Source organism: Eucyclogobius newberryi, unplaced genomic scaffold (assembly GCF_026437365.1).
Source record: "Eucyclogobius newberryi isolate DKJ021-1_F unplaced genomic scaffold, fEucNew1.0.hap1 SCAF_10, whole genome shotgun sequence".
NCBI lineage: Eukaryota > Metazoa > Chordata > Actinopteri > Gobiiformes > Gobiidae > Eucyclogobius > Eucyclogobius newberryi.
The window spans coordinates 1301804-1329399 of record NW_027315724.1 but is presented as its reverse complement, the minus strand read 5'-3'; the positions used below and the strand labels follow the sequence as shown (position 1 = coordinate 1329399).

Genomic DNA, 27596 nt, shown 5'->3' with positions numbered 1-27596 from the left:
AGAAGGACTTCTAAAGGATAAAACGACAAAGACGTCCCATGACCTCATGGGCTTTGTAAAACAACAAAGATGTCCCATGATCTCATGGGCTTTGTACTTCCAAAGCACCGAACGTCAAAGAGGGCGAGGAAGGTGAAGAAGAGTCTCCCTGGACTAAAGCCGAAACACCAAAGTGATGGAAGAAGGACTTCTAAAGGATAAAACGACAAAGACGTCCCATGACCTCATGGGCTTTGTAAAACAACAAAGATGTCCCATGACCTCATGGGCTTTGTACTTCCAAAGCACCGAACGTCAAAGAGGGAGAGGAAGATGAAGAAGAGTCTCCCTGGAATAAAGCCGGTCACAAAGACATATCATGACCTCATGGGCTTTGTAACACCAAAGCAATGGAAGGAGTACTTTTACGGACTACGACAGTCTGAGGACTACGAAAAGTCTGAGGAATAAAGTCTGGCGGTAATGCAACAATTGGATGCCAACCGCCATAAAACAACAACAACAACAACAACAACAACAACAGCAGTCTTGATGCTGCAGTCCTGAGTCATGACCGGCCCATCTCTAATCTGACATTTTGGGCCAAAGTCCTTTCACAGATTTCCTCTTAATAAACAACTCATTTTGATGTTTTTCAGTCAGATTTTAGACCTCATCACACTGAGACTGCTGTTAGATCTGATGCTGCTTTTGACACTGTTGATCATGTGACCCTCTTACAGAGACTAGAGGACTGGGTGGGACCCTCTTACAGAGACTAGAGGACAGGGTGGGACCCTCTTACAGAGACTAGAGGACAGGGTGGGACCCTCTTACAGAGACTAGAGGACAGGGTGGGACCCTCTTACAGAGACTAGAGGACTGGGTGGGGCCCTCTTACAGAGACTAGAGGACAGGGTGGGACCCTCTTACAGAGACTAGAGGACAGGGTGGGACCCTCTTACAGAGACTAGAGGACAGGGTGGGACCCTCTTACAGAGACTAGAGGACAGGGTGGGACCCTCTTACAGAGACTAGAGGACAGGGTGGGACCCTCTTACAGAGACTAGAGGACAGGGTGGGACCCTCTTACAGAGACTAGAGGACAGGGTGGGACCCTCTTACAGAGACTGGAGGACAGGGTGGGACCCTCTTACAGAGACTAGAGGACAGGGTGGGACCCTCTTACAGAGACTGGAGGACAGGGTGGGACCCTCTTACAGAGACTAGAGGACAGGGTGGCCATCACTGGCTCCGCCCTAAACCCCTGACCACCAAGGACTGGACTGACATAATGACCGGAATTAAATGGAAAAGATAAATAACACTCAAACTTATAATATGGAAAAGGACAAATTTGAACGACTCTTGACTCATTGGGACTTTTATTTTATCTATATTTGCCTTGTTTTTTTTTCTTCTGTTGAGGTTTGTTTCAAGTTCAATTTAATGAAAAATGGAAGAAAGAAAAAAAACAAAATAAACATTAACTTCCTTTTCAAACATCAGACTCGTCATTCAGGACTTCAAATGGTTGTAATAAAAAGCGCTACATGATTCTGGGTTAAAGGCGTAATGGACCATTTTTCGCTGATTTGAGAACTGCCACTCCCCCCGTGCTCATACCACTCCCCCCGTGCTCATGCCACTCCCCCGTGCTCATGCCACTCCCCCCGTGCTCATACCACTCCCCCCGTGCTCATGCCACTCCCCCGTGCTCATGCCACTCCCCCGTGCTCATGCCACTCCCCCCGTGCTCATGCCACTCCCCCCGTGCTCATGCCACTCCCCCCGTGCACATGCCACTCCCCCGTGCACATGCCACTCCCCCGTGCACATGCCACTCCCGTGCACATGCCACTCCCCCCGTGGCATCATCTCTCGTCTCCCGTAGATTTCCGTCTCTTCTGAGCTCGAACCGTCTTTCTCTGTCTTCATTTTGTCCCGTACACTGAGGGAACTATATTATGATAGATCCATGCGCTTAGACACAGGGAAACATGCTTCTCTCATGGGGACGAGCTGACGAGGCTCTGCAGGTGAACGAGGCTCTGCAGGTGAACGAGGCTCTGCAGGTGAACGAGGCTCTGCAGGTGAACGAGGCTCTGCAGGTGAACGAGACTCTGCAGGTGAACGAGACTCTGCAGGTGAACGAGGCTCTGCAGGTGAACGAGGCTCTGCAGGTGAACGAGGCTCTGTAGGTGAACGAGGCTCTGCAGGTGAGCAGTAGGTGCATCCTATGATTGACATGTGGCAGGACTAATCGGCCGTCCACGCCACGAGGAAATGAGACTCAGATTTGGGCCAAAAAATCGTCCATTACCCCTTTAAGTGTTTATTTCGCTATGGTCTTTGCAAATCAAGATATGACCGATAATACTCAACCAATCAGGTGCCGCCTTCTCTCGATGTATGTCACAGCTTTGCACAGGTTTGATTGACAGCCAGCACGACATATTGCTAGGCACCCGCCCTTTAGAAACCTGCAGTGTGGCAGGAAGTGGTGGGTATCTTCTACAACCTCGCTCCTGATTGGCTGTGTGGTTGCCATGAACCCCGCACTCAGATATCCAATTATGGAATTTGGCTCCACATTTGCAGTTACAACTAGCTTCAATTGACTGGAGTACGACAATATGGCCTTATTTAGTCCACTTCTGTCAACAGTTTATGGATCAGACGTTATAATCATTTTGCATCAAACTTGAAAGATAGTCAATCATCAGAAATATATCCAACATTCAAATAGAGAAAAGATTGACCTGAATAATGTTGCTGTGTGCAGGGCCTGAACTACCTGCACGCTCAGAAGAAGATGCACCGAGACATAAAGGTACTTTTACTGTATTCAACCTTCATTTTTCTGCTCAGATTTGAATGTTGTTTGTGCTGCAGGGAGCCAACGTCCTGCTGAATGACATGGGCCAGGTCAAGCTGGGTACGTGAGTACAGTGTTCAGTGTATCATCGTGTGTTTACATGACAAATATCACATTTTAGAGAGCACCTTATCTTTCCAAACCTCCAAAACATCTTCCTAATTTGAGGGTTAGTTTACTGACAATGGCACTTTTTTAAATAATATTCAGATCAGTGTGCTCAGAAACAGGCACACATCAAAGAACATAGAGCCTGACCAGACACAAAGAACACAAGGAGCCCAGGACATGAACAGAAAAGAACTCAAGACACTGAACATTAGACGCTCCCATTTGGTCCAAAGTCTGTTAAATATTTCTAGTTCCAAATTGAGTCCAAATGGGATTTTTCCATTTTCCATATCTCTATTATAATCCAGTCCAGTCCTTGATTGTTGGCTTTACATGGCTTTACATGGCTCTACGTGGCTTTACATGGCTTTACATGGCTCTACATGGTTCTACATGGTTCTACATGGTTCTACATGACTCTACATGGCTCTATATGGTTCTACATGACTACATGGCTCTACATGGCTTTACATGGCTCTACATGGTTCTACATGGCTCTACATGGTTCTACATGGCTCTACATGGCTCTTCATGGTTCTGCATGGCTCTGCATGGCTCTACATGGCTTTGCATGGCTTTACATGGCTCTACATGGTTCTACATGGCTTTACATGGCTCTACATGGCTCTACATGGTTCTACATGGTTCTACATGGCTCTACATGGTTCTACATGGTTCTCCATGGCTTTACATGGCTCTACACTCTACTGAGAGCGTCACTGAGAGTCACTGAGAGCGAAACTGAGAGCGTCGGGCACAGCCAGATTTTTATCTTTTTGCGCTCTTGTCTTGTTCTATGTCTGTTTTGTGTTTTATGTCTTAATCCTGTTTTACTGTTTTCCATGTTTACTTTATTCTGGGATTATGTAAGTGAAAGTGTGATTTTAAGGCCACAGTAGTGAAAGTGTGTCTCTAGTCCCACATGATAAACAGAAACAGCTGCTCTGGTTTAATGCCAGAAAATCTCATCTGGTGAAATCTTTCTTTTCTCACATTAGACGCTCTTTTTTCACCTCGACACATCGAAACATCAAACACAATGTCACTGTTAACGTTTCATATGTTGTATAATAATTATATTGTCATTTGCAATGAACATTTATTGTCTGCACCTTGTGAACCAAGAGCAGAATTGTTGTGCTTTTGGGGCCATGTTGACCGTGTTACAATGTAACGTTACATTACAATATTTGTAGACTTTTGTGTTGCTTTTAACCTTTGACTGTATTATAACGCATTATATTAAATAACATGAATGTCACTCTAAAATCAAACACAACTATTCTTAATGAGAGTTACATTTAGCATCAAATTGACGATGATTGCTCAGAGTTTGAAAAGCATAAATATATATTTTTTCTTCTCAAACTCTGATCAATCACGAAGGGAATCGTGACATAAGCAATTGAGTGACAGTAAAATAAGTTCTGTGGCGCTTCCTTCGCGCTCATATTAGCATCTGTGTTGTCGCCTGCAGCTGACTTTGGGATCTCGGCGCAGATCACTGCCACGTTGGCGCGCCGCATGTCCTTCATCGGGACCCCGTACTGGTGAGTCACTTAGAGCTCAGGGGCCCCCCAGCACCGTCTGTGGGTGTGATTGAGATGATTGGTCGGAGAATCTTTTTAAGCAAAATATATATCCAAGCCAGTTTATACTATTATTAAAATGAGTGGGTGTAATGCCCTCTTCGTCCAGGAGGGGTTCATTGGATTAGTCCAAACATCTTCATTGAGATGTTTGGACTAATCCAGATTTAAAATTACTTCCAGATGGAAACCTCTCCTTTTTTAAACTGTTGTCCAGATGACAACCTTTGAACCTTTTTCTACTGCTTGCGAGTGTCCATGTGTGCTTTTGCGGGTGTCCGTTTGTCAGGATGGCTCTAGAGCTTGTGTTGTGTGTCGGGATGGCTCTAGAGCTTGTGTTGTGTGTCGGGATGGCTCTAGAGCTTGTGTTGTGTGTCAGGATGGCTCTAGAGCTTGTGTTGTGTGTCGGGATGGCTCTAGAGCTTGTGTTGTGTGTCGGGATGGCTCTAGAGCTTGTGTTGTGTGTCGGGATGGCTCTAGAGCTTGTGTTGTGTGTCAGGATGGCTCTAGAGCTTGTGTTGTGTGTCGGGATGGCTCTAGAGCTTGTGTTGTGTGTCAGGATGGCTCTAGAGCTTGTGTTGTGTGTCGGGATGGCTCTAGAGCTTGTGTTGTGTGTCAGGATGGCTCTAGAGCTTGTGTTGTGTGTCGGGATGGCTCTAGAGCTTGTGTTGTGTGTCAGGATGGCTCTAGAGCTTGTGTTGTGTGTCAGGATGGCTCTAGAGCTTGTGTTGTGTGTCAGGATGGCTCTAGAGCTTGTGTTGTGTGTCAGGATGGCTCTAGAGCTAGTGTTGTGTGTCGGGATGGCTCTAGAGCTTGTGTTGTGTGTCGGGATGGCTCTAGAGCTTGTGTTGTGTGTCAGGATGGCTCTAGAGCTTGTGTTGTGTGTCGGGATGGCTCTAGAGCTTGTGTTGTGTGTCAGGATGGCTCTAGAGCTTGTGTTGTGTGTCAGGATGGCTCTAGAGCTTGTGTTGTGTGTCGGGATGGCTCTAGAGCTTGTATTGTGTGTCGGGATGGCTCTAGAGCTTGTGTTGTGTGTCGGGATGGCTCTAGAGCTTGTGTTGTGTGTCGGGATGGCTCTAGAGCTTGTGTTGTGTGTCGGGATGGCTCTAGAGCTTGTGTTGTGTGTCGGGATGGCTCTAGAGCTTGTGTTGTGTGTCGGGATGGCTCTAGAGCTTGTGTTGTGTGTCGGGATGGCTCTAGAGCTTGTATTGTGTGTCGGGATGGCTCTAGAGCTTGTGTTGTGTGTCGGGATGGCTCTAGAGCTTGTGTTGTGTGTCGGGATGGCTCTAGAGCTTGTGTTGTGTGTCGGGATGGCTCTAGAGCTTGTGTTGTGTGTCGGGATGGCTCTAGAGCTTGTGTTGTGTGTCGGGATGGCTCTAGAGCTTGTATTGTGTGTCGGGATGGCTCTAGAGCTTGTGTTGTGTGTCAGGATGGCTCTAGAGCTTGTGTTGTGTGTCAGGATGGCTCCAGAAGTGGCTGCAGTGGAGATCAAAGGAGGATACAATGAGCTGTGTGACGTCTGGTCTCTGGGCATCACCGCCATCGAGCTGGCAGAGCTGCAGCCGCCACTGTTCGACCTGCACCCGCTCAGGTACTCTCTCACACACCCGCTCAGGTACTCTCTCACACATGCACCTGCTCAGGTACTCTCTCACACACCCGCTCAGGTACTCTCTCACACATGCACCCGCTCAGGTACTCTCTCACACACCCGCTCAGGTACTCTCTCACACACCCGCTCAGGTACTCTCTCACACATGCACCCGCTTAGGTACTCCCTCACACACATCTATCATTTGTAGAATATTTTGGGCTCTCTTGGGGACCCGGCCAGCCAAGTGAAACTGTGACAGTCAGGTGTGTGGCGCGGTCAGACCTGCGGGCGCGGTCAGACCTGCGGGCGCGGTCAGACCTGCGGTTGCGGTCAGACCTGCGGGCGCGGTCAGACGTGCAGTCACTATGATGAATATTGAAACAGCTGTAATGGTAACTGTCCATACTCTGTCCTGTCTGGGTAACTGTCCATACTCTGTCCTGTCTGGGTAACTGTCCATACTCTGTCCTGTCAGGGTAACTGTCCATACTCTGTCCTGTCTGGGTAACTGTTCATACTCTGTTGCGTCTGGGTAACTGTTCATACTCTGTTGCGTCTGGGTAACTGTCCATACTCTATCCTGTCAGGGTAACTGTCCATACTCTGTCCTGTCTGGGTAACTGTCCGTACTCTGTCCTGCAGGGTCCTGTTCCTCATGTCAAAGAGCGGATACCAGCCTCCAAAACTCAAGGACAAATCCAGATGGTAAAGCTCCACACGCGCCTGGCCTAGCATCAAGTTCTGTCACGACACAAGAAGATTTATTCTAACTTGGCTCAGAATGAATATTAATATGTGAATAACAGCGTCAGAAAAGAGCAGGATCTGGCCTCTCATGCTTTGTGTCTTCAGGTCTTCTACTTTGTGTCTTCAGGTCTTCTACTTTGTGTCTTCAGGTCTTCTACTTTGTGTCTTCAGGTCTTCTACTTTGTGTCTTCAGGTCTTCTACTTTGTGTCTTCAAGTTTTCTACTTTGTGTCTTCATTTGTGTCTTCAGGTCTTCTACTTTGTGTCTTCAGGTCTTCTACTTTGTGTCTTCAGGTCTTCTACTTTGTGTCTTCAGGTCTTCTACTTAGTGTCTTCAGGTCTTCTACTTTGTGTCTTCAGGTCTTCTACTTTGTGTCTTCAGGTCTTCTACTTTGTGTCTTCAGGTCTTCTACTTTGTGTCTTCAGGTCTTCTACTTTGTGTCTTCAGGTCTTCTACTTAGTGTCTTCAGGTCTTCTACTTTGTGTCTTCAGGTCTTCTACTTTGTGTCTTCAGGTCTTCTACTTTGTGTCTTCAGGTCTTCTACTTTGTGTCTTCAGGTCTTCTACTTTGTGTCTTCAGGTCTTCTACTTTGTGTCTTCAGGTCTTCTACTTAGTGTCTTCAGGTCTTCTACTTTGTGTCTTCAGGTCTTCTACTTTGTGTCTTCAGGTCTTCTACTTTGTGTCTTCAGGTCTTCTACTTTGTGTCTTCAGGTCTTCTACTTTGTGTCTTCAGGTCTTCTACTTTGTGTCTTCAAGTCTTCTACTTTGTGTCTTCATTTGTGTCTTCAGGTCTTCTACTTTGTGTCTTCAGGTCTTCTACTTTGTGTCTTCAGGTCTTCTACTTTGTGTATTCAGGTCTTCTACTTTGTGTCTTCAGGTCTTCTACTTTGTGTCTTCAGGTCTTCTACTTTGTGTCTTCAGGTCTTCTACTTTGTGTCTTCAGGTCTTCTACTTAGTGTCTTCAGGTCTTCTACTTTGTGTCTTCAGGTCTTCTACTTTGTGTCTTCAGGTCTTCTACTTTGTGTCTTCAGGTCTTCTACTTTGTGTCTTCAGGTCTTCTACTTTGTGTCTTCATTTGTGTCTTCAGGTCTTCTACTTTGTGTCTTCAGGTCTTCTACTTTGTGTCTTCAGGTCTTCTACTTTGTGTCTTCAGGTCTTCTACTTTGTGTCTTCAGGTCTTCTACTTTGTGTCTTCAGGTCTTCTACTTTGTGTCTTCAAGTCTTCTACTTTGCGTCTTCACGTCTTCTACTTTGTGTCTTCAAGTCTTCTACTTTGTGTCTTCAGGTCTTCTACTTTGTGTCTTCAGGTCTTCTACTTTGCGTCTTCACATCTTCTACTTTGTGTCTTCAGGTCTTCTACTTTGTGTCTTCAGGTCTTCTACTTTGTGTCTTCAGGTCTTCTACTTTGTGTATTCAGGTCTTCTACTTTGTGTCTTCAGGTCTTCTACTTTGTGTCTTCAGGTCTTCTACTTTGTGTCTTCAGGTCTTCTACTTTGTGTCTTCAGGTCTTCTACTTAGTGTCTTCAGGTCTTCTACTTTGTGTCTTCAGGTCTTCTACTTTGTGTCTTCAGGTCTTCTACTTTGTGTCTTCAGGTCTTCTACTTTGTGTCTTCATTTGTGTCTTCAGGTCTTCTACTTTGTGTCTTCAGGTCTTCTACTTTGTGTCTTCAGGTCTTCTACTTTGTGTCTTCAGGTCTTCTACTTTGTGTCTTCAGGTCTTCTACTTTGTGTCTTCAGGTCTTCTACTTTGTGTCTTCAGGTCTTCTACTTTGTGTCTTCAAGTCTTCTACTTTGCGTCTTCACGTCTTCTACTTTGTGTCTTCAAGTCTTCTACTTTGTGTCTTCAGGTCTTCTACTTTGTGTCTTCAGGTCTTCTACTTTGCGTCTTCACATCTTCTACTTTGTGTCTTCAGGTCTTCTACTTTGTGTCTTCAAGTCTTCTACATTGTGTCTTCATTTGTGTCTTCAGGTCTTCTACTTTGTGTCTTCAAGTCTTCTACTTTGTGTCTTCATTTGTGTCTTCAGGTCTTCTTCAGGTCTTCTACTTTGTGTCTTCAGGTCTTCTACTTAGTGTCTTCAGGTCTTCTACTTTGTGTCTTCAGGTCTTCTACTTTGTGTCTTCAGGTCTTCTACTTTGTGTCTTCAGGTCTTCTACTTTGTGTCTTCAAGTCTTCTACTTTGTGTCTTCATTTGTGTCTTCAGGTCTTCTACTTTGTGTCTTCAGGTCTTCTACTTTGTGTCTTCAGGTCTTCTACTTTGTGTCTTCAGGTCTTCTACTTTGTGTATTCAGGTCTTCTACTTTGTGTCTTCAGGTCTTCTTCAGGTCTTCTACTTTGTGTCTTCAGGTCTTCTACTTTGTGTCTTCAGGTCTTCTACTTTGTGTCTTCAGGTCTTCTACTTTGTGTCTTCAGGTCTTCTACTTTGTGTCTTCAGGTCTTCTACTTTGTGTCTTCAGGTCTTTTACTTTGTGTCTTCATTTGTGTCTTCAGGTCTTCTACTTTGTGTCTTCAGGTCTTCTACTTTGTGTCTTCAGGTCTTCTACTTTGTGTCTTCAGGTCTTCTACTTTGTGTCTTCAAGTCTTCTACTTTGCGTCTTCACGTCTTCTACTTTGTGTCTTCAAGTCTTCTACTTTGTGTCTTCAGGTCTTCTACTTTGTGTCTTCAGGTCTTCTACTTTGTGTCTTCAGGTCTTCTTCAGGTCTTCTACTTTGTGTCTTCAGGTCTTCTACTTAGTGTCTTCAGGTCTTCTACTTTGTGTCTTCAGGTCGTCCACTTTGTGTCTTCAGGTCTTCTACTTTGTGTCTTCAGGTCTTCTACTTTGTGTCTTCAAGTCTTCTACTTTGTGTCTTCATTTGTGTCTTCAGGTCTTCTACTTTGTGTCTTCAGGTCTTCTACTTTGTGTCTTCAGGTCTTCTACTTTGTGTATTCAGGTCTTCTACTTTGTGTCTTCAGGTCTTCTACTTTGTGTCTTCAGGTCTTCTACTTTGTGTCTTCAGGTCTTCTACTTTGTGTCTTCAGGTCTTCTACTTTGTGTCTTCAGGTCTTCTACTTTGTGTCTTCAAGTCTTCTACTTTGTGTCTTCATTTGTGTCTTCAGGTCTTCTACTTTGTGTCTTCAGGTCTTCTACTTTGTGTCTTCAGGTCTTCTACTTTGTGTATTCAGGTCTTCTACTTTGTGTCTTCAGGTCTTCTACTTTGTGTCTTCAGGTCTTCTACTTTGTGTCTTCAGGTCTTCTACTTTGTGTCTTCAGGTCTTCTACTTTGTGTATTCAGGTCTTCTACTTTGTGTCTTCAGGTCTTCTACTTTGTGTCTTCAGGTCTTCTACTTTGTGTCTTCAGGTCTTCTACTTTGTGTCTTCAGGTCTTCTACTTAGTGTCTTCAGGTCTTCTACTTTGTGTCTTCAGGTCTTCTACTTTGTGTCTTCAGGTCTTCTACTTTGTGTCTTCAGGTCTTCTACTTTGTGTCTTCATTTGTGTCTTCAGGTCTTCTACTTTGTGTCTTCAGGTCTTCTACTTTGTGTCTTCAGGTCTTCTACTTTGTGTCTTCAGGTCTTCTACTTTGTGTCTTCAGGTCTTCTACTTTGTGTCTTCAGGTCTTCTACTTTGTGTCTTCAAGTCTTCTACTTTGCGTCTTCACGTCTTCTACTTTGTGTCTTCAAGTCTTCTACTTTGTGTCTTCAGGTCTTCTACTTTGTGTCTTCAGGTCTTCTACTTTGCGTCTTCACATCTTCTACTTTGTGTCTTCAGGTCTTCTACTTTGTGTCTTCAAGTCTTCTACATTGTGTCTTCATTTGTGTCTTCAGGTCTTCTACTTTGTGTCTTCAAGTCTTCTACTTTGTGTCTTCATTTGTGTCTTCAGGTCTTCTTCAGGTCTTCTACTTTGTGTCTTCAGGTCTTCTACTTAGTGTCTTCAGGTCTTCTACTTTGTGTCTTCAGGTCTTCTACTTTGTGTCTTCAGGTCTTCTACTTTGTGTCTTCAGGTCTTCTACTTTGTGTCTTCAAGTCTTCTACTTTGTGTCTTCATTTGTGTCTTCAGGTCTTCTACTTTGTGTCTTCAGGTCTTCTACTTTGTGTCTTCAGGTCTTCTACTTTGTGTCTTCAGGTCTTCTACTTTGTGTATTCAGGTCTTCTACTTTGTGTCTTCAGGTCTTCTTCAGGTCTTCTACTTTGTGTCTTCAGGTCTTCTACTTTGTGTCTTCAGGTCTTCTACTTTGTGTCTTCAGGTCTTCTACTTTGTGTCTTCAGGTCTTCTACTTTGTGTCTTCAGGTCTTCTACTTTGTGTCTTCAGGTCTTCTACTTTGTGTCTTCAGGTCTTTTACTTTGTGTCTTCATTTGTGTCTTCAGGTCTTCTACTTTGTGTCTTCAGGTCTTCTACTTTGTGTCTTCAGGTCTTCTACTTTGTGTCTTCAGGTCTTCTACTTTGTGTCTTCAAGTCTTCTACTTTGCGTCTTCACGTCTTCTACTTTGTGTCTTCAAGTCTTCTACTTTGTGTCTTCAGGTCTTCTACTTTGTGTCTTCAGGTCTTCTACTTTGTGTCTTCAGGTCTTCTTCAGGTCTTCTACTTTGTGTCTTCAGGTCTTCTACTTAGTGTCTTCAGGTCTTCTACTTTGTGTCTTCAGGTCTTCCACTTTGTGTCTTCAGGTCTTCTACTTTGTGTCTTCAGGTCTTCTACTTTGTGTCTTCAAGTCTTCTACTTTGTGTCTTCATTTGTGTCTTCAGGTCTTCTACTTTGTGTCTTCAGGTCTTCTACTTTGTGTCTTCAGGTCTTCTACTTTGTGTATTCAGGTCTTCTACTTTGTGTCTTCAGGTCTTCTACTTTGTGTCTTCAGGTCTTCTACTTTGTGTCTTCAGGTCTTCTACTTTGTGTCTTCAGGTCTTCTACTTTGTGTCTTCAGGTCTTCTACTTTGTGTCTTCAAGTCTTCTACTTTGTGTCTTCATTTGTGTCTTCAGGTCTTCTACTTTGTGTCTTCAGGTCTTCTACTTTGTGTCTTCAGGTCTTCTACTTTGTGTATTCAGGTCTTCTACTTTGTGTCTTCAGGTCTTCTACTTTGTGTCTTCAGGTCTTCTACTTTGTGTCTTCAGGTCTTCTACTTTGTGTCTTCAGGTCTTCTACTTTGTGTCTTCAGGTCTTCTACTTTGTGTATTCAGGTCTTCTACTTTGTGTCTTCAGGTCTTCTACTTTGTGTCTTCAGGTCTTCTACTTTGTGTCTTCAGGTCTTCTACTTTGTGTCTTCAGGTCTTCTACTTTGTGTCTTCAGTTCTTCTACTTTGTGTCTTCAGGTCTTCTACTTTGTGTCTTCAGGTCTTCTACTTTGTGTCTTCAGGTCTTCTACTTTGTGTCTTCAGGTCTTCTACTTTGTGTCTTCAGGTCTTCTACTTTGTGTCTTCAGTTCTTCTACTTTGTGTCTTCAGGTCTTCTACTTTGTGTATTCAGGTCTTCTACTTTGTGTCTTCAGGTCTTCTTCAGGTCTTCTACTTTGTGTCTTCAGGTCTTCTACTTTGTGTCTTCAGGTCTTCTACTTTGTGTCTTCAGGTCTTCTACTTTGTGTCTTCAGGTCTTCTACTTTGTGTCTTCAGGTCTTCTACTTTGTGTATTCAGGTCTTCTACTTTGTGTCTTCAGGTCTTCTTCAGGTCTTCTACTTTGTGTCTTCAGGTCTTCTACTTTGTGTCTTCAGGTCTTCTACTTTGTGTCTTCAGGTCTTCTACTTTGTGTCTTCAGGTCTTCTACTTTGTGTCTTCAGGTCTTCTACTTTCTATAACTTCGTGAAGGCCGTGTTGGTGAAGAAACCCAGTAAGAGGCCCAGTGCTTCCAAGATGCTCACAGTGAGTATGGACCTCATCAATGACCTTTTCTCCCTAATTTTTCTATATAATAAATGACAAAAACATGAGCTAAAATAAAGTCATTTTTCATATAAGGAAAACCATAGCTTTCCTTTTCTTTTGATAATTGTAGTGTTTTGAACCAGATAGATATTTTTTATTTGCCCTGCCAAACAAATCGAGAAATTGTTTTATAATTTTTCTCTAAAACTGTTGATCTATTTTTATGGAGGACTAAACCCAAATATCTTAGTGATTCAATTTCATTTAAATTGATTGATTTGAATACCTAGAAAAGTCCTGTTTCTCCAAACCAAAGGTTTCCCTCAACATACAATCCCATCAAACAAGTGTTGAAGAGGAAGAGATCTGCTGCACTTGTTCTTAGCAGATGTTTTCTGGGCCAGGGCTTTTGTTTACTTGAGTTCTATTAAAGACTCTTTCTACCTTCCATTTTGGCATTATAAGCCCTTTTAAGGCAAGGCAAGTTTATTTGTAGAGCACATTTCATACACAAGGCAATTCAAAGTGCTTCACACGACAGGAAAAATGCATTCAAATCACAAAGAAATCACAAAACAGTTTAAGACATAAAAGAGAAGAGGGCAGTCACATGCACAGCTAAAGCTAAGTTTTTTCTTAGATTTGAACATTGTCAGAGCAGAACCGGTCTCACATCTACAGGAAGAATGTTCATGATTTTAGCTTCATAAAACTGAGACACAGATTCTCCATGTTTAGTCCTGACTCTGGCACCAGAGTCCAAACATGGACCGGCCTCCTGCTGGTGCCAGAGTCAGGACTAAACATGGACCGGCCTCCTGCTGGTGCCAGAGTCAGGACTAAACATGGACCGGCCTCCTGCTGGTGCCAGAGTCAGGACTAAACATGGACCGGCCTCCTGCTGGTGCCAGAGTCAGGACTAAACATGGACCGGCCTCCTGCTGGTGCCAGAGTCAGGACTAAACATGGACCAGCCTCCTGCTGGTGCCAGAGTCAGGACTAAACATGGACCGGCCTCCTGCTGGTGCCACAGTCAGGACTAAACTTAGACCGGCCTCCTGCTGGTGCCAGAGTCAGGACTAAACATGGACCGGCCTCCTGCTGGTGCCAGAGTCAGGACTAAACATGGACCGGCCTCCTGCTGGTGCCAGAGTCAGGACTAAACATGGACCGGCCTCCTGCTGGTGCCAGAGTCAGGACTAAACATGGAGCGGCCTCCTGCTGGTGCCAGAGTCAGGACTAAACATGGACCGGCCTCCTGCTGGTGCCAGAGTCAGGACTAAATATGGACCAGCCTCCTGCTGGTGCCAGAGTCAGGACTAAACATGGACCGGCCTCCTGCTGGTGCCAGAGTCAGGACTAAACTTAGACCGGCCTCCTGCTGGTGCCAGAGTCAGGACTAAACATGGACCGGCCTCCTGCTGGTGCCAGAGTCATGACTAAACATGGAGAATCTGTGTCTCAGTTTTATGCAAGTAAAATCTGGAACATTCCTCCTGTAGATGTGAGACCGGTTCTGCTCTGACAATGTTCAAATCTAAGATAAAACAGTTTTGTTTAGCTGTGTTTGTGACTGAGAGGATTTTCTCTGCTCTTTTCGCTCTTAGTTATTATTGTTGTGTCGTGTCTCTGTGATTTTAGTGCATTTCCTGTTGTGTGAAGCACTTTGAATTGCCTTGTGTATGAATTCCTTGCTCCTCGTTTCTTGGGATTATGTGGATGAAACAGCAATTTTGGTAAATTTTGATAGCAGTGAATGCTTGAATCTAGCCTGATGTCATAAGACGTCTTGACAGCAGTTTTACCAGCACTAAACCTAAAGTACATTTAAAATCAACTGCTTTACTCTGTAATATACAGTAGTTCGACTCCAGGCCATTAAAAGTCTCTGTGGTTTCTACCAGAACCCTTTTGTGACGCAGCCTGATCTGAACCAGGATCTGACCCTGGAGTTGCTAGACCAGTATCAGCATCCTGAAAAACTCAAAACCTTCTTGGTAACAGATGACGAAGATATAGAGGTACTTGCTCTCCGCCTGTCAAAAAACAATTTCTACTGTTTTAACAAATTGCCATTCATTGTTTTTTCCTAATGAAGGCGGTGCCTGGCTCTTTAAGGAGGATCCAGTCTTTTCTCAAACACAGGCCAGCGGCGCGGACCAGCTCGGACACACACAGTATGTGCTCACCATATATCACCATATATCACCATATATACTGGTACAAATTGTATAACTCCATCTGAATGTTCCTGCCAGTGGACTGCAGCGCCACCAAGAGGCCCACCAAACGCGGATCTGGCAAGAACACGGTGGTTGTCTTTACAGAGCACTGTTTAATACTGTGTTCTGTTCGTCTGATCAGCTTCTGTCCACAGGTTCAGCCCTTGGAGTTGAATCACTGTAACCAGAGTTCAGCCAGGTAAAGGAGCCGTTGACCACAGCCACTCCTGACCCGTGTGCTCCCTAACTCTAACCCTATCTCTGCCTCTCTGCAGGAGTCACCACTCGGACTCAGAGGACGACTATGATGATGTTGATGTGTACGAAAATACCACACTCTTAAAAGAATTTGAAGGCATCAGTCCAAACATTATGTTTACCTGGGTCAGAGGTCTATGTTTGACTGCTGGTGAACTACAGAAGCTACATTTATTCTTCTGACCTACACCTTCAGAACTGGTCTTGGGCATGTAGGGAAGTTTAAGGATTTGTATGTTTATTACATTGTTGCTGTGTGTTTCTTTTCTTTCAGGCCAACCTTACAGCTGCCCAGAGCTCCACAGAACAGGCAGCTACACATGCCTCCACATTCATTCAGCAGATCTTTGCTTAGTGACACAGCATATAGCACCAGACCCCCCTTGCCCCCCAAGGTCTCACATGTTTGCGGCACTTACTTTAAAGACGAGTTCATATTTGGGATGATTCTTCATTTCTGTATCTTCTGCACAGAGCAAACTGAGCAGCGGTTCCGAGGACAGCCTGACCGAGGAGCCCTCCAGACCTCATTTTACGCCCTTCTGCAGTAGGACGCCCCCTGTCCCCTTGCCTCGCTCAGGTTTGAACTTTTCCTCCAGTCTTGTCTTTGTGTGTTTTATCTATCCGTTACTTTTTATTTTATAATTGTATGTGGATAGACCCAAGAATGACAAAAATATGAACATATAAAAACTCAAGGATCGGTTCTGGCTTTATATGTCATGAAATGAACATGCTCGTAATTCACCCCCAACTCATGTTTTGCGCTCTTCAAGCAGCCCATATTAAGTTAAGTTAATATTATAATAATATACAATATAAGGTGTTCCTCATGATTCATCTCATATAGACACTTTATTGAACTGTTATGTTGTATGTATCATAGGTTATTTCTAATGTATTCTTTATAATTACCACTAATAATAATATAATAATAATAATAATAATAATAATAATAATAATAATAATAATAATAATAATAATAATAATAATAATAATAATAATAATAATACGGGTGTTCTTGCAACCTCCATTTTATTCGTGTTCGGGCCGAGCCGATCGCGTCTATGTCCCATGTGGGACTTTCATCAATGTTCAGGGGGTCAAAAATGCCCCAGTTATGGCAAAATGACCATGAAATAATAATAATAATAATTATTATTATTATTATCATTATTATTGAGCGTCTGCTTATGATGTCATAAAGCAAAAACTATATGTTGAATATATGATTTTGACGCGTTTCAACTCCTTAACACTTTCACCGATTTCGACAAGTTTGACCTCTTTACGATCACTTTCACAGTCTTAGGGGCAGATGCTTTTGACATTTTTACATACCGGAATATTTTTCAGTATTTGCAAAAGTAAATTGCTAATGCTAATGCTAACGCTAATGCTAAGCATTAGCATTAGCGTCTCTACAGGGAGGAGGGGTTGCAGCCGGGTCATCGAGGCTCTCTCTCTTTCTCCCTGCTCAGGTCTGCGTTCAGCACCATCTTGCATCAGGACAAACAACTATTTGAGTCGCAAACTTCGCAATCATCAACTGTGAATTACTGAGCGTCGTTGGTGACGCAAAACGCAGCAGAAAACATGGACGGGCGGGAAGGCTGAATATGTTTCAACAAATATTGAACATCTCCAACAACACATGTAGTACTCTGACACACATGTGTTACACACATGCAGTACTTTCACACACATGTAGTACTCTGACACACATGTGTTACACACATGCAGTACTTTCACAGACATGTAGTACTTTCACACACATGTGTTACAAACATGCAGTACTTTCACACACATGCAGTACTTTCACACACATGTAGTACTCTGACACACATGTGTTACACACATGCAGTACTTTCACACACATGTAGTACTCTGACACACATGTGTTACACACATGCAGTACTTTCACACACATGTAGTACTCTGACACACATGTGTTACACACATGCAGTACTTTCACACACATGTAGTACTCTGACACACGTGTGTTACACACATGCAGTACTTTCACACACATGCAGTACTTTCACACACATGTAGTACTCTGACACACATGTGTTACACACATGCAGTACTTTCACACACATGTAGTACTCTGACACACGTGTGTTACACACATGCAGTACTTTCACACACATGCAGTACTCTGACACACATGTGTTACACACATGCAGTACTTTCACAGACATGTAGTACTCTGACACACATGTGTTACACACATGCAGTACTTTCACACACATGTAGTACTCTGACACACATGTGTTACACACATGCAGTACTTTCACAGACATGTAGTACTTTCACACACATGTGTTACAAACATGCAGTACTTTCACACACATGCAGTACTTTCACACACATGTAGTACTCTGACACACGTGTTACACACATGCAGTACTTTCACACACATGTAGTACTTTCACACACATGTAGTACTCTGACACACATGTGTTACACACATGCAGTACTTTCACACACATGTAGTACTCTGACACACATGTGTTACACACATGCAGTACTTTCACAGACATGTAGTACTCTGACACACATGTGTTACACACATGCAGTACTTTCACAGACATGTAGTACTCTGACACACATGTGTTACACACATGCAGTACTTTCACACACATGCAGTACTTTCACACACATGTAGTACTCTGACACACATGTGTTACACACATGCAGTACTTTCACACACATGTAGTACTCTGACACACGTGTGTTACACACATGCAGTACTTTCACACACATGTAGTACTCTGACACACATGTGTTACACACATGCAGTACTTTCACACACATGTAGTACTCTGACACACATGTGTTACACACATGCAGTACTTTCACACACATGCAGTACTTTCACACACATGTAGTACTGACACACATGTGTTACACACATGCAGTACTTTCACACACATGTAGTACTCTGACACACATGTGTTACACACATGCAGTACTTTCACACACATGTAGTACTCTGACACACATGTGTTACACACATGCAGTACTTTCACACACATGCAGTACTTTCACACACATGTAGTACTGACACACACGTGTTACACACATGCAGTACTTTCACACACATGCAGTACTTTCACACACATGTAGTACTCTGACACACGTGTGTTACACACATGCAGTACTTTCACACACATGTAGTACTCTGACACACATGTGTTACACACATGCAGTACTTTCACAGACATGTAGTACTCTGACACACGTGTGTTACACACATGCAGTACTTTCACACACATGTAGTACTCTGACACACATGTGTTACACACATGCAGTACTTTCACACACATGTAGTACTCTGACACACATGTGTTACACACATGCAGTACTTTCACACACATGCAGTACTTTCACACACATGTAGTACTGACACACATGTGTTACACACATGCAGTACTTTCACACACATGTAGTACTCTGACACACATGTGTTACACACATGCAGTACTTTCACACACATGTAGTACTCTGACACACATGTGTTACACACATGCAGTACTTTCACACACATGTAGTACTCTGACACACGTGTGTTACACACATGCAGTACTTTCACACACATGTAGTACTCTGACACACATGTGTTACACACATGCAGTACTTTCACAGACATGTAGTACTCTGACACACGTGTGTTACACACATGCAGTACTTTCACACACATGTAGTACTCTGACACACATGTGTTACACACATGCAGTACTTTCACACACATGTAGTACTCTGACACACATGTGTTACACACATGCAGTACTTTCACACACATGTAGTACTCTGACACACATGTGTTACACACATGCAGTACTTTCACACACATGTAGTACTGACACACATGTGTTACACACATGCAGTACTTTCACACACATGTAGTACTCTGACACACATGTGTTACACACATGCAGTACTTTCACACACATGTAGTACTCTGACACACATGTGTTACACACATGCAGTACTTTCACTGTTTCAAATGTTTTTGGTTGTCTACGACAAATAGATAGATGCATTTTATTATTTTAATGTATTGAATATCAAGTTTGAAGAGGGCGCTAGAGAGCCATTTTATTATTTAGCCATTACATTTGAATATTATTACATTCAACTTGGAAATCTTCACAAACGTATGTATTATGTAAATGTATTAGTTGAGTTATTTTGCTACTTTTTTATAATCATAAAAAAACAATTTTTCACCAATCCTGAATTATGGGTAAAAAAAATTAAGTTTTCTTTAACGTTCAGGGGGTCAAAATTGGGGTGGTTTGTGGGAGAAAAAAATAACAGAAACTCTTTTTTGGACAATTTTTTCCGCTATAAAAACTCACGCAATTTGGTCGGCTTGTGCCCGGTCACAAATGAAACAGTTTTAAATATTTTAAGTTGTCTACGAAAAATACATTTGATGAATTTTTTTAAATCTATTTGGAGAGTCTGCTCGAGAGCCATTTTATTAGCTAGCCACTACATTTGCATATCATTGCATTCAACATCAAAATCTTCACAAACGCTAAATCAAATAAAAAATTGTTAAAAATGTTTAAGAAATGTTTCAAATTTTTTTTCCAAAAACTGCAAGTTTTTTGTTTTTTACATGTCCTTACATGGACTCTTTTGGAGTGAGCGTCACATTTGAATAAGTTCCTCGCCGGGATGATTCTCGTCCTTCGGCTCGGGCCTGATGACATTCATAAGCGACTAATGTAGCCACAGCCGCCCTTCAATTGAACGTTGTATTTATGAGAGCCAAAAACATATTGAATCGACATCATGACCCATGTATCGAGATACATATCAAATGACACAACTATATTGTTACATCCTTACTGTCTAGTAAACACACAATGGGCCTCATTCATGAAACGTTCTTACACAAACAGAATTGTACTTAAGGTCTTCTTACAAAGGTTTTTGGCATTCACAAAACTAGTTCTTAACTGGAAATGTTCTTCTGAAATAACACATGCTATGAATGTCAGGAGCACTCTATATATACGTTATATTTCCCCATGTGGGACAATAAAGGAATATCTTATCTTATATTGCAACCAAGATTGCAACCAAATAATTTTTCATAAAAATACTTTTATTTTATTGACCTTTATTTAGCCAGGAAAGTCCCACTCAGATGTAGCATCTCTTTTTAATAGTGGATACTAAAAGTATGATCAGGCGTGATATAGAGCAAAAGAAAAAATAAACCCTGCAAGACTCAACACCCCCTGTCACCCCCTGTCACCCCCTGTCACCCCCACGACCGGAGTCACTCGCATCTGCGATCCTGCGTCTCTCGTGTGCCCCGCCCCCCTTATTTCCAGGGGCGCATGGAAACGGCAAATTGCAAAAAAAAACACCATAAAGCAATGACATGTACGGTTTATTTCAGTTCGTTGTTGACTTAAATATGCTTCAAGAGTGAGTGTGCTCATTTGTGTTTGGACATAAACATGTTAATGAATTACGGGATGTTTGTAGCTGCTCTTGAATTTGGCGCAACTCTTGAGAAAGAGGGAATTTGGCTTCTTAAGAGTGTGCATGAATCTGACATAGAGTTCTCCCAGCATCTTCTTAAAGTGGAAGTTACGAACATGAAGACATTCTTGAATGAGCCCCAATATTGTTTTTACAAATGATTGTTGGATTCATGTGTTTGTCTCTATTAGCAGATCTGAGCTCACAGCTCAGCGCCCCGTCAGACCCTCAGCCCCCTGAACTGCCTCCCAAGGGGCGTCGGCATCAGCTCACTGCCAAGGTACTCTACTGTTGGAGCTCAATAGTGCTAACCTCAAACCCATGTTCTATCCAGGGGTAGAAGTGGGCCAGAACAGTCCAGAACCGTGTTACGACACTTTGAGTGATTGAAAAGAATCCTGAATGAAATACTGATACTCAGATGCATAAAAGGCATCATAAATTTAACATGAGGAAATGTATGTATTATAGGCCTAAATCACGAGCTGAGGTTCTGTTGTCTTGGGGCCAGGTTTGGGGCAAGGGTCCAAAGTCGTGTTGCACAGCTCTGCTGCTGTTGCTCGCACGCTCTCACAACTGCTCCAGAGCGCAGAGCTGAGCACAGATACCATGGGCACATGCAAGCGTAGAGTGACGCTTGGTTTATGTAAAGAGCTGGATCTGACAAACCCGTGAATGGAAAAACTGGTGGATGGTCTCATTCTGTGGCTGAAAATGTAAGGAAAACAAACTCATCCTCGTTAGTATCGGACAAGCTTTGTTTGTGAATTTTTTCACCGAAGAAAACGCTGTTTATTGAACTATTTCTCCAAATGGGATTATTCAGGAAAAATACAAGTGAAAATAGTTTTTCTGTGGATTATTACGGTCAGAATAAAAACATTTACTGATGGATTGAACCCCGTTGAGTCCGTCAGAACCGGGAATAAGAGTAAATGTGTATGAAAAATTGATTTTTATCACGGACTATTGGAAATTGCTTATTGCTGATCAATGATGGTTTGCTGAGAGAATGATCTTTAAAATTGCGTATAACTTTCTGGTATTGACAGTGAAAATAAGAGTGATGATAAAATAGTATGTCTAAAGTCTGGTTTTCGCCCGTGAATACATTTCTCAAGATCCTTTTCTATAGTAGTTAAAAGTGGGGTTTAATTTTTCTGCAAAATTGTTGATAGATCTTCATGGAATACCACGCCCAAAGATATACCTCTAAAGGGAAAAGGGGGTCCCCAAAATAGTTTATTTTGTATCCAGACATCAGGCCTTTTTTTAAGGAATTACATAACTTTGGGGAAAGACATTTCTGGTTTGTCAGATACAATAGAACATCATCTGCAGCAGGCAATTTTATGTTCCCTCCAATCCATTGTAACACTTTGAATTGTTTTTGATTGTCACATAAATGTGGCCAATTGTTCCAAATACAAAGCAAACAGGAGGGGAGACCAGGCACAGCCCTGTCTCACTCTCCAGGGGCAGCAGATCCGTCAGGTGGCCATTGGTTTTAATTCTTGATGTTGGACCAGCGTAAAAAGACCCAATATTTTTTACAAAAAATAAAAATCTTCGATTTGAAATGGTTCAGCACCTTAAATAAAAAAGGCCAGCTACAGAATCAAAAGCTTTCTCAGCGTCCAAACTAATGATCACAGCTTTGTCTTGTTTTTGTCTACGTTTCATTTTATGTAGAGATCATCTTATGTTTTCTTGCATTTTACGTCTGTTAATGAATCCTGTTTGATCTTTGTGGATTCAGTTTGGGAGGATTTGTTCCATTCTTTTGGACATAATTGAGGTGTTTATACGATAGAGTTACATATACATATATACAAGTTGCAATGCACGGCGGCAAAGGCGGTTAGCGATCCCCGGACCAGACCAACATCACATAATCCCTAAGGTTCAGCTCTAAGGTTCAGCTCTAAGGTTCAGCTCTAGTTAAGGTTAGGATTATAATCTAGTTATAATATTATAACAATATAATAATTATAATAAATATAATATAGTTAGGGTTAGGATATAGTAATTGCACATATTCATGTGCAATTACTGTGCAATTCATGTGCAATTACTGTCGTGATCACATGCAATGGTATTTATTTGTTTATTTATTTATTTATTTATTTTTATCTTTATTATTTTCCCCTCTTTGTTTTGATGGACTAGGAGTGGGAAGATGTTGAACATCTCAGTGGAGAACCACAAAATCACATGTTTGGAGGGAATTTAATTTGGAAAATGTGTCATGTTTTTTCCATAACTCCGTGTCCATTCCTCCAAGTGCCCATCACTCACAAGGAAATGCAACTGTTGGAGAAACTGTGGCATCAGGAGGCGAACCACTATCACCTGTTTTAGGACTGTCCTGTCGCTCGGAAATATTGGACTGAAATTAAGGATGTACTTCAGACTGTTTTTGACGTTGCCGTTCCAATTTTAGAACTATGTACGTGGGCCTCAGAACTCCTGACCCCCCCCCGACGATCAAGGACTGTACTGACAGAAACTAGACAAATGGAAAAAATGACATTCAAATTTGACTATGGACCAAATTAGATTTTTTTTTATTGGGTTAGGGTTATAAAATTTGTAGTTGATGTGTATTTGTATTATTATTTTATATCTTGCTCTCTGACTGTGTTCTGTGTGTTTGTTTTTGTGTTTTATCCTTTTATCCTAATATAATAATAATAATAAGGAAATGTGTCTCCTGGCTGCCACAGTTTTCCCAACAGTTAGAATTACCCTGTGAATAATTAGCACTTGGTTATATATAGACTAAAAAAGGGTAAAAAACAATTATTTGTTTTGTTTTCCAAACTTTAAATTTCAAATCTGTGCTGTTAGGTGTAAAACTTTGGTTATAAAGCTTTACCACTTTAAGATTGTAACATCTGTGTTTAGTTTGTATGTTCTGATCAGCTCCTTCCATGTTGTAAGAACAGATTTCACCCAGGGATTCTTAACTTCCTCCAAATGACTCAAGCGTCTGTCATAAGACCTGTACAGGAACCCCCGGCACCACATGACTCTCAGTATAAGACCTGTACAGGAACCTCGGGCACCACATTACTCTCAGTATAAGACCTGTACAGGAACCCCCGGCACCACATGACTCTCAGTATAAGACCTGTACAGGAACCCCCGGCACCACATGACTCTCAGTATAAGACCTGTACAGGAACCCCCGGCACCACATGACTCTCAGTATAAGACCTGTACAGGAACCCCCGGCACCACATGACTCTCAGTATAAGACCTGTACAGGAACCTCGGGCACCACGTGACTCTCAGTATAAGACCTATACAGGAACCCCCGGCACCACATGACTCTCAGTATAAGACCTGTACAGGAACCCCCGGCAACACATGACTCTCAGTATAAGACCTGTACAGGAACCCCCGGCACCACGTGACTCTCAGAATAAGGCCTGTACAGGAACCACCGGCACCACATTACTCTCTGTATAAGACCTGTACAGGAACCCCCGGCACCACATGACTCTCAGTATAAGACCTGTACAGGAACTTCAGGCACCACATTACTCTCAGTATAAGACCTGTACAGGAACCCCCGGCACCACATTACTCTCAGTATAAGACCTGTACAGGAACCCCCGGCACCACATTACTCTCAGTATAAGACCTGTACAGGAACCTTCGGCACCACATTACTCTCAGTATAAGACCTGTACAGGAACCTCCGGCACCACATGACTCCCAGTATAAGACCTGTACAGGAACCCCCGGCACCACATGACTCTCAGTATAAGACCTGTACAGGAACTTCAGGCACCACATTACTCTCAGTATAAGACCTGTACAGGAACCTCCGGCACCACGTGACTCTCAGTATAAGGCCTGTACAGGAACCCCCGGCACCACATGACTCTCAGTATAAGACCTGTACAGGAACCCCCGGCACCACATGACTCTCAGTATAAGACCTGTACAGGAACCACCGGCACCACATGACTCTCAGTATACGACCTGTACAGGAACGCCCGGCACCACATTACTCTCAGTATAAGACCTGTACAGGAACCCCCGGCACCACATTACTCTCAGTATATGACCTATACAGGAACGTCCGGGACCACATGACTCCCAGTATAAGACCTGTACAGGAACCCCCGGCACCACATTACTCTCAGTATAAGACCTGTACAGGAACCCCCGGCACCACATTACTCTGAGTAAAAGACCTGTACAGGAACCCCCGGCACCACATGAATCTCAGTATAAGACCTGTACAGGAACCCCCGGCACCACATTACTCTCAGTATAAGACCTGTTCAGGAACCCCCGGCACCACATGACTCTCAGTATAAGGCCTGTACAGGAACCCCCGGCACCACATTACTCTCAGTATGAGACCTGTACAGGAACCCCCGGCACCACATTACTCCCAGTATAAGACCTGTACAGGAACACCCGGCACCACATTACTCCCAGTATAAGACCTGTACAGGAACCCCCGGCACCACATTACTCTCAGTATAAGACCTGTACAGGAACCCCCAGCACCACATTACTCTCAGTACAAGACCTGTACAGGAACCCCCGGCACCACATGACTCTCAGTATGACACCTGTTCAGGAACCCCCGGCACCACATGACTCTCAGTATAAGGCCTGTACAGGAACCCCCGGCACCACATTACTCTCAGTATGAGACCTGTACAGGAACCCCCGGCACCACATGACTCTCAGTATGGGACCTGTACAGGAACCCCCGGCACCACATGACTCTCAGTATAAGACCTGTACAGGAACCTCCGGCACCACATTACTCTCAGTATAAGACCTGTACAGGAACCTCCGGCACCACATTACTCCCAGTATAAGACCTGTACAGGAACCCCCGGCACCACATTACTCTCAGTACAAGACCTGTACAGGAACCCCCGGCACCACATTACTCTCAGTATAAGACCTGTACAGGAACCCCCGGCACCACGTGACTTTCAGTATAAGGCCTGTACAGGAACCCCCGGCACCACATGACTTTCAGTATAAGACCTGTACAGGAACCCCCGGCACTACATTACTCTCAGTATAAGACCTGTACAGGAACCCCCGGCACCACATGACTCTCAGTATAAGACCTGTACAGGAACCCCCGGCACCACATTACTCTCAGTATAAGACCTGTACAGGAACCCCCGGCACCACGTGACTCTCAGTATAAGGCCTGTACAGGAACCCCCGGCACCACATGACTCTCAGTATAAGACCTGTACAGGAACCCCCGGCACCACATGACTCTCAGTATAAGACCTGTACAGGAACCCCCGGCACCACATGACTCTCAGTATGGGACCTGTACAGGAACCCCCGGCACCACATGACTCTCAGTATGGGACCTGTACAGGAACCCCCGGCACCACATGACTCTCAGTATAAGACCTGTACAGGAACCTCCGGCACCACATTACTCTCAGTATAAGACCTGTACAGGAACCTCCGGCACCACATTACTCTCAGTATAAGACCTGTACAGGAACCTCAAGCACCACATTACTCCCAGTATAAGACCTGTACAGGAACCCCCGGCACCACATTACTCTCAGTACAAGACTTGTACAGGAACCCCCGGCACCACATGACTCTCAGTATAAGACCTGTACAGGAACCCCCGGCACCACATTACTCTCAGTATAAGACCTGTACAGGAACTTCAGGCACCACATTACTCCCAGTATAAGACCTGTACAGGAACCCACGGCACCAAATGACTCTCAGTATAAGACCTGTACAGGAACCTCCGGCACCACATTACTCCCAGTATAAGACCTGTACAGGAACCCACGGCACCACATGACTCTCAGTATAAGACCTGTACAGGAACCCCCGGCACCACATTACTCTCAGTATAAGACCTGTAGAGGAACCCCCGGCACCACGTGACTCTCAGTATAAGGCCTGTACAGGAACCCCCGGCACCACATGACTCCCAGTATAAGACCTGTACAGGAACCCCCGGCACCACATGACTCTCAGTATAAGACCTGTACAGGAACCCCCGGCACCACATTACTCTCAGTATAAGACCTGTACAGGAACCCCCAGCACCACGTGACTCTAAGTATAAGGCCTGTACAGGAACCCCCGGCACCACATGACTCTCAGTATAAGACCTGTACAGGAACCTCGGGCACCACATTACTCTCAGTATAAGACCTGTACAGGAACCCCCGGCACCACATGACTCTCAGTATAAGGCCTGTACAGGAACCCGCGGCACCACATGACTCTCAGTATGGGACCTGTACAGGAACCCCCGGCACCACATGACTCTCAGTATAAGACCTGTACAGGAACCCCCGGCACCACATGACTCTCAGTATAAGACCTGTACAGGAACCCCCGGCACCACATGACTCTCAGTATAAGACCTGTACAGGAACCCCCGGCACCACATGACTCTCAGTATAAGACCTGTACAGGAACCCCCGGCACCACATGACTCTCAGTATAAGACCTGTACAGGAACCTCAGGCACCACATGACTCTCAGTATAAGACCTGTACAGGAACCTCGGGCACAACATTACTCTCAGTATAAGACCTGTACAGGAACCTCGGGCACAACATTACTCTCAGTATAAGACCTGTACAGGAACCCCCGGCACCACATGACTCTCAGTATAAGACCTGTACAGGAACCCCCTGCACCACATGACTCTCAGTATGGGACCTGTACAGGAACCCCCGGCACCACATGACTCTCAGTATAAGACCTGTACAGGAACACGCGGCACCACATGACTCTCAGTATGGGACCTGTACAGGAACCCCCGGCACCACATGACTCTCAGTATAAGATCTGTACAGGAACCCCCGGCACCACATGACTCTCAGTATAAGACCTGTA

The 27596-nt window shown here is 43.8% G+C and overlaps 1 protein-coding gene across 1 annotated transcript in view; it reads left to right on the top strand.

Moving 5' to 3' along the window:
• Positions 1 to 27596, top strand: part of LOC140372227 (mitogen-activated protein kinase kinase kinase kinase 5-like) — a 121842-nt gene that overhangs the window by 30013 nt on the left and 64233 nt on the right. The window contains exons 6-19 of the mRNA XM_072459466.1: positions 2765 to 2812; positions 2875 to 2917; positions 4446 to 4518; positions 6017 to 6148; positions 6794 to 6856; positions 12642 to 12723; positions 14631 to 14747; positions 14825 to 14903; positions 14985 to 15037; positions 15104 to 15147; positions 15224 to 15268; positions 15481 to 15601; positions 15681 to 15786; positions 20912 to 20997. Of these exons, the coding sequence (XP_072315567.1) occupies positions 2765 to 2812; positions 2875 to 2917; positions 4446 to 4518; positions 6017 to 6148; positions 6794 to 6856; positions 12642 to 12723; positions 14631 to 14747; positions 14825 to 14903; positions 14985 to 15037; positions 15104 to 15147; positions 15224 to 15268; positions 15481 to 15601; positions 15681 to 15786; positions 20912 to 20997 (1092 nt within the window). The remainder of the gene's footprint in view (positions 1 to 2764; positions 2813 to 2874; positions 2918 to 4445; positions 4519 to 6016; positions 6149 to 6793; positions 6857 to 12641; positions 12724 to 14630; positions 14748 to 14824; positions 14904 to 14984; positions 15038 to 15103; positions 15148 to 15223; positions 15269 to 15480; positions 15602 to 15680; positions 15787 to 20911; positions 20998 to 27596) is intronic.